Source organism: Hypomesus transpacificus, chromosome 15 (genome assembly GCF_021917145.1).
Source record: "Hypomesus transpacificus isolate Combined female chromosome 15, fHypTra1, whole genome shotgun sequence".
Classification (NCBI taxonomy): domain Eukaryota; kingdom Metazoa; phylum Chordata; class Actinopteri; order Osmeriformes; family Osmeridae; genus Hypomesus; species Hypomesus transpacificus.
Genome location: NC_061074.1, coordinates 5,706,108 through 5,713,994, shown reverse-complemented (window position 1 = coordinate 5,713,994; position 7,887 = coordinate 5,706,108). Strand labels below are relative to the sequence as shown.

Genomic DNA, 7,887 nt, shown 5'->3' with positions numbered 1-7,887 from the left:
ATCCTTCACTACCATTATTTTAGGGTTGGATCCTGCTTGAGAAAACTAATTATTATTTGTTTTTGTCTCAATGTAAAAATGCTTGGATGAACTGATGAATCCAAAGGGGTAGTCTTGCACAGGGACAATGTCTGCTGCCTTTCCACTAGTGTACAGTTGTGGCCAAAAGTATTGGCAGTGACATAAGTTTTGTGTTTGCAAAGTTTGCTGCTTCAGCTGTTGTGGCGTTGATTCCCATTGTTACTCAATTATTGTGCAGTGTGATCAGAGGGATTTTAAATAAAAGCTTCATTGAAATCACTATCATGCTGATTGGATTTTAAGAGCAGATTGATTGCTGTAAAAAGAGGGGACTATTTGCATATTGAAGGATTTAGAATATAAAAGCTTTCAAAACCTATGAAATGTCTATTTTTGTTTTCCAGTATTCCATAGAAACACGTGAAAGAATAAACCACAAATACTGAACCAGCTACCTTTGCAAAACACAATGTGTCACTGCCAATACTTTTGGCCACAGCTGTACATTCAGACAACATCATAGATATAGGTCTGCTATATTTGCCATGTTACTGTGATGGCAGAAATGCAGCTGGTTTTCTTTTCTATGCAAGATTGACAACTTTATTATACCTTTCTTCCAAATGTCCAATTTTATGGCCCACAGCAATTTACTTGCGATCATATACTTAACGGCATCAATCAGAGACTGCCTTCAGGGCAATTTAGGACACTTATGAATACAATTACACCACGAAGTATTGCTCTTATGCCCATACGGTTGACTTCAGACACTTAACAATACATTGCCTCAAATACTGTATTGGTAAGTTTGTAGTAGTTGTATCTCATCTGCATGTAAGTGTTGGGCTACTGTCAGGATAATTACCTGCTGCGTCCTTTCACTGGTTTCTAAATAGGCCTATATTGGAGTATTTTGGAATCAGCGTTGTACAATCAGGCGTCGTTATATTTTACTGCATGCTAGTCTTAACTGCATATTCTTCAAGAATGTAGGGACAAGCTAGCTATCGCATTTCACAAAGAAACAAAAATACATTCTTGATGTAAGACGATAAGGGAGGAGACGACATCGCATTGACTCTCTTAGGTGTTGGGGGTATGGGAGGCGCCCGTGTGCCTTGCGCTTTGGAAGACAAATAAAAGAACGCAATCTGACCTCCCTCCAGCCCACAACTGTTGGGATTCAGCACGGACAGAGCTGCACAGGATCAATTACTAATTGACGTTGACGAATATTGTTTGTAAAATCAAAGGCGTGCAACTAGCAGGATAGCCTGCTTGTATCCGGATTCTGGTCGACTTGTCTCGCTGTCTCACATTAATCAACGAGGTAACTCTGGTGAGGGCATTCTTTTTCTATCCGGTTTAAAAAAATATATGACAAACACAGTTGGCTTAATTTTTTGTAATCAATAAGGTGTCCGTAAATCATATGGGGGTTATCTCGGATCAGTAGAAGCTCGATGTAGCCTTTTGTCACCAAAACTTGAAAAAGGGGTGCGCATTCTCGTTCCCTACGGAAATCAAGCATATGGTTACGCGCAAGCTATTTTGATTGGACTGTAGCCGAAGATGTTTCTCAGTTGCCTTTGTATGGAGACTTTCTTTTAGACGTTCTTTTTTAAGGAACTGTGTAAGGTATTTGTGGATAAAGGATTTGGAGGTCCACTGTCACAGTTTCTTGTCCTTCAAGGCGTGCAAATGCTGGAATGGCTCGTGGCTCTTTGCATCGTGGTCCTGGTTGCCACTATTTGGCCAGGCTTGAAATACTTTGGTACCGAGAGCCAACCTGATGCACTACTCCGAGGGCTCGGAATTTCACGGCGGCAAACAAAGGACAAGGTGTCGGAGAGACTTGTCTCCGATCGTGTAAACGAAGGTGCCCAATCTGTCGCTGCCGGGGCAGGTGAGAAAGTCCCCACAGTCGCGCTCATTTGCAAGCCCTCCGCGCTCGCCAACTATCTCCTCAAACATTGCAGGACTTTCAGCAATTTCACGCCATGCACAGGATGGACTTGGCAAGCAAATGCATTTCTCCAGAGCATTTATGGCGCGTGCTGGCCGTATGCAAGCCCAGTCTACTTCGTGCGGGACCACTTGCAGCTCAGCGACGATGGACTCGTAGCGTTGGACTGGGCAGTGTCGGTGGCGGGTGCGTCGCACCACAAACGAAGGAGAACCTCCACCAATTCCACGAGTCCTATTCTGCTCATCATCCCCAATTCATTTGGAAAAATCACTCTAAATGTTCTAAAGGTAATTAATTGAAAACACGTTTGACTCGGAGCACGTTATGACAAACATCAACATCTTTTTTGATTGCCTCTCCATCACAAGCCTTTTTCACTTTCTCAAAACCTCTCAGTTTTGAGAAACTTCTGCAATATGTGGAGTACAAACAGGGGTTTGTAGACTTGGGTTTATGCACTTAGTTTGCTACTTGGAAGTAAAGAAAAATGAATAAATGTTTTCTTGTGATGAAATGCTGACTAGACATGTAGATTCAACAACCTTTATGACTTGACAAGACTCTTGCTAAAATAATGACAGGTAAGGTACAGAAACAGTAGGCTACCTAACATTTATTTTCAGACATGACTTGTGTTCAGATCTAACTTATAGTATGCAAGGAGAAATGAGATCAAGGAAGATGGCTGGATATTCTGTCAGATGTGTCTTGTTGTGGTTTCATGGTCACATCCAAGATTGTATGCATGTGTGATGATTGTTTGTTTGCTGTGCTTCTGTGTGCTTGGTGCTGTGAGGTGGTTCACCAATTAAGAGTCTGTTACTGTGAAGTTATACTCACCAGCTGTGCCAGTGTGAGTCTTTTTGTCCTTTGTGTATGGAAAGGAGAGACGGCGAGAGAGCAAAAATACTCTATTCATGTCTTTTCAAAGTGTGGAAGCAGTCAGTAAGCACCCCCTCTCCATGATCCTTGCCTGCTCCTCCTTCTCTTGCTCTTAGTCAGTATCTCAGAAATTATGGACGTGCACACAGTTCAAGCATACCAGAAGGTATTTTTCTAGAAGAGTTGCTCTATCACGCATAAAAACAGATTTTCCTGGTGCAAAAGGCAGACTTTGCAACACTTGTAAATGTTGCCTCATCATATGTTGTGAATGGAGATTTTTACTCCATCTTATATTTAGACTTCCTTCATTCGACACATTGGTTTGTAATGTTAAAACACTTTTGAATCCTTGTCATTAAGGAGCTTTTGGAGTCAATCACTGCTTCACTGATATGAACCAACATTACTGCTCTTGATGAAGCAGTGTTTTTCCAGTAGTGCATCATAATTACCATACATGTCAAACATTTTGCCATTATATACACATACAAAACCATTAGGGCTAAGATAATATCTAAGAAAAATGTGTGCAGTAAAATGAAATGGAACATATCCATGTCAGACTGGAAGTACAGCTTATCCAGTCATTCATTAACATAATGCATTACCAAGTAAACTATTGTGATGATCCGCTTTAGGTGGGAATGTGACCGAGCTTTTACCCGAACATTACAAACACAGGTCAGACAAAATGTCACCAAGCCTAATGGATCGCACTTTCAGGTGACCGACCTCCAGTATATTCTGCTGTAAATTCTATTATCCCCCCACACACACACATTAAACTAGTGCACGGTACTATGTATAGCCCTGGTAGGTAATATCACAGTCTATGACATAGTAATATGTCATCCCCCTTAGAACATAGTGTAAGAAGGACAGTAACGGCCATAAAAGTGTCTGGAAACTTGAATGGTATTTTTTGTGCTGAGCTCCAGTCTTATCTATCCCTGTGTGATGGATGTGGTGCAGTTTTTTTTTTACACCCGTGTAATTTCCTTCTTCTTTTTTTTTTTTTTTTTCAGGGCATTTTTCTTGGTAGCTAGTGGTAAGTCTCTGACCTAACTGGTCTGACCTGACTCAGACTTAAGGCTGCATTTCATAAAGAAATTACCTTTCACTTGTATCCCTCTTTTACATGTATCTCTAAAAACGGTATTAAACCAGACAACTGTTTTTTGTATTTTTTTCATATTAAAAAAGATTAATACACAGACTATTGAGGGCAGATGCAAGGACACAGGAAACATTTTGAAATGAGATGTAGTCGAAAACCATGTAGTCTCTTTAGGGTAATCCACGGTGGCAAAGGTGATCTCCTACCTGAGTGTGAATTTTACAGTATGATGATGTCCAGACACCAGCATTACAACTATTAAACAGTGCAAGTCTTTCGTGGAAGAAACCCTGACAGTAGGAACAGTTTTGTATAGGACTAGGTATTCTGAACAAATGTCTTCACTTCAGTTAAAGCAAATTGTCATGTGAAGAAATTCATTTGGAAAAATAACCTGGGCTACAGTATGTGTCGCAGAATACATATTTACCATTGACAGTTATAATATGCTACTCAAATAAAGAAGTGACCTTTGTTGCCAAAAATATAAACTGCTAAAACCCCAAGTTAACACTCTAGCTCGGTCCTGTCCTTGTCAGATACTAAGCAATATCCCAGAGGGTAGTTTATTAGCACTAAACAGTATTCCACACCAATGAGGCCCTTCTTGTGTGATGATGCACAATGACAATACAAAGTAATATAAATGTGATGAGGCATGTACTTGTTACATTTCCTTGATGTATCGATGTCTGTTCAGGCTCAGATTTCTGGCCATGGTCACAGTCTTTGTATATGGTGGCTGGGTAAGATTTGTTGGGGTCTGTCGTGCGTGTGTGTGCGGAATGTGACTGTGTGTGTGTCAACGTGTTCTTCCGCATCCCTCCTCCCAGTGAAAGGAATTCCTCATAGCCTCGACACAACCTCAGGGAAAACTACGGGAGTGTTCTAATCACTCCCTTCCAATATTCAGTACCCAAATAACACACCGCCCTGTAGAGCTGCATGTTTATAAACATGAACAATTATTGTTACACAAAAATTGAGGGAACAAATGATCCAATAAATATATGAATATAAAACTATCAAAGCACCTTGTAGTACAACATTTCCCAGGCCTTTCTTAAGACTTCCAGGAAATTATTTTCACATAGAACTGGTTCTCTAGTCTGCATCTATCAGTCCAACTGCAGATTTCTCATCTCTGTAAATTTTTAATGCGGTGAAACACCGTTCTCCCTGGGATTTAACAGCAGATTGTGCCTTTCAGAAGAGCTTGGGCAGAACAAGGCACTGTTTACCTCAGTGCCAACAAATAGTGATAAGTTATTAAGTGTAATCAGACTCAGCAGGGCACTTTTGATGCCCTTGGAAAGATTTGGGATTAGTGACAAAATGCACTGTGTACAATATATATTGGCGGGCCATGTCTAAACCCTACTGTGCCAACTCAGATGGGTACCACTTAGTCTCACAAATGCACCTGACTGGCAAACACATTTCCTTAAAAAAAATGTCTGGTGGAACAGGTCAGAAGCTTAATTGTTTGTTGTATAGCATGATATGCTACTAGACCTTTACCGGACTTGATTCTTTTGCTTTTGTGTTCCATCCTGCTCCCTGTAGTTGTGTGAAGCGGCTCTTTCCCATGGCTACCTCCCTGTAGTCTTCAACCGCCGAAGCCACAACAACACTCCGCTCACCACCCTCAAGCTGCAGCAATTTGGTGACCCCGCTGACCTCCGCGAGGCGGTGCGTTACATCCGCCACCGCCAGCCAGCCGGGCGTCTGTATGCTGTGAGTGAGAGTACTGGGTCTGGCCTGCTGCTGTCCTATTTGGGAGAGTGTGGTTCATCGAGCTACATGACGGCTGCTGCTTGCCTCTCTCCTGTGTTCCGGTGCCAGGCCTGGTTTGAGAACGGGCCGTGGTGGCCACTGCAGTGGGCTGTCGTGCTATACCAGAAGATGTGTCTTAGCAGGTGAGGGAAATTGAAGAAAGTTTGTGACAGAACAAATAGAGCAAGCTGGGGTTAAAATAAGCCGATTTAGAGTGTGATTGGAAAAATAACGAGATAGAGAAATGACATGTCTACCACTGTCACATTTTCAGAGTACAAACCGATTAAAATACAATCATGTATCCATGGCTGCCGGTGGTCTGTACACAGTAGTCTTATTGATCATTGGGTCCATCGTGACCTGAGACAGGTTTTTCAAATCAATACTAACAAAGAATATGAGAGCCATGTAACTCTTGAGAAACTGATTTTTGTTTTTCTTATGATTCCTCTGATTACATACTTAGGTACCGGACAATACTGGGTGAGACCATACACACAGATACCCTATTCTCCAGCTGTTCTTTACGTGTTCTTGAAGAGGTTCTCTTCTGCCAGTCTAGTCCTAAAGTTGCACCAGCATCTGCAATATCATCCTCCACACCTACAGGTGGCAGCACCAATAACACTAACACAGTGTGGGAGGTATACTGGGAGCACAACGAACCATTAAGGGATGTAGACGAAGTGGCCATCCCAGTTCTGAGTATCTGTGCCCAGGATGATCCCATCAGGGGAGACCCTCAGTCCACCATACCCGTGGAACTTTTCGAGAGCAACCCTCACTTCTTCCTGCTCCTGACTGGCCAAGGGGGCCATTGCGGCTTCTCCACCCAGCAAGGAAGTGGAGCCTGTGGACTGGGTGGTGGGATAGGGACCCCTGGGACCAGCTGGAGCCACCGGGGTCTCCTAGAGTTTTTCCGAGCGACCACAGACTTCTTTGCAGCAGAGGAGCGGGCCAAACAGCAAGCGGCAAGGAGGAGGGGCCTGGGGGGTGTGGGTGCTGGGAGGGCCTTCCGTCATCGCAGCGTCAGCACCTGTAAACGACTACCTGCCTGCTCACATAACATCCATGCCATCTATAACTGGCAGAGGTCCTACACACGGTGAGCACCGCTTGGGGTGACAAGTGGACGACAAACTGATAAAAACAAACAATAAAAAGAACAAGAACGTTGTGATTATAGACTGTGTACGTTTACTGCTTTTAAAGTGTTTTGTATTGTGATACTCAATTCAAAAGTGTAACAATTCACCATGAAGGGATACTCAATTCAAAAGTGTAACAATTCACCAAGGTTGTGGCTAGTTTATTTTTGATGGGTAATGGCTGCAGTAAAGACATGGATGAAAAGGACACCTGGCAACAGCCGGGGTGATGAAAGGGACTTTGCGTAAACCTGTCTCCTTGAATACCTAGCTCTTCAATGGTGAGCCATGGTTCTGGATACCTTGGCAGTAGACGCAAGTGATGCTCAGTGATCCAGAACATTCTCCTGCACTGTCCTTTATTGTAGAAAGCAGGCTCAGAGACTGAGACCAACACAAAACCTTTTTGAATGTTTACCTTTACCTAACCAGTCACTTTCATCTACAATACACATGACCAAATGCTGAGCAGAACTGAATTTCTGGAACATAAAGTAAAGGAGCTGGAATCTGGATTCTTATTTGAGAAGCATGTTTAATGTGATTCTTAATATCCCAATTCCTTAACATCAAGCCTATATGGTTGACAGCCTTGAAGAATTCAAAACATCAAGTCTGGTTGAAAAGTTAATGTAGTGTTGCAGTGGTACAGTGTTAATACTTAATGAACATCCCAAATGAGAAATTCAGCATGTCTACAATGTGATGTTGGAATATTGTACCATGAGTGTGCAATCCTCATCATCATAAGACAATGTGTGTAAAAATGTACCATGTCCCACTAAACTGTCTCCAGATTTCCCTGTCTTGTAATTGAAACTGTAGCAGGGATTGGGAAAAGGGTGTTTCACTAGGCACCATTTTGAAAAGGTTATTTCATAATATTTTCTACACATATGCTCCTTAAATGTGTTAATGTATGTAATTGGTTAATGTATCAATGCATTAAAAAGGATAAATCATTA

The 7,887-nt window shown here is 42.2% G+C and overlaps 1 protein-coding gene across 1 annotated transcript; it reads left to right on the top strand.

Moving 5' to 3' along the window:
• Positions 1-1,096: 1,096 nt before the first annotated feature.
• On the top strand, positions 1,097-7,887 carry abhd15a (abhydrolase domain containing 15a). The gene is made up of 3 exons (XM_047035903.1): positions 1,097-2,280; positions 5,562-5,914; positions 6,241-7,887. Exons 1-3 carry the CDS (start codon positions 1,726-1,728, stop codon positions 6,881-6,883), a joined length of 1,551 nt encoding a protein of 516 aa, XP_046891859.1. The 5' UTR covers positions 1,097-1,725; the 3' UTR covers positions 6,884-7,887.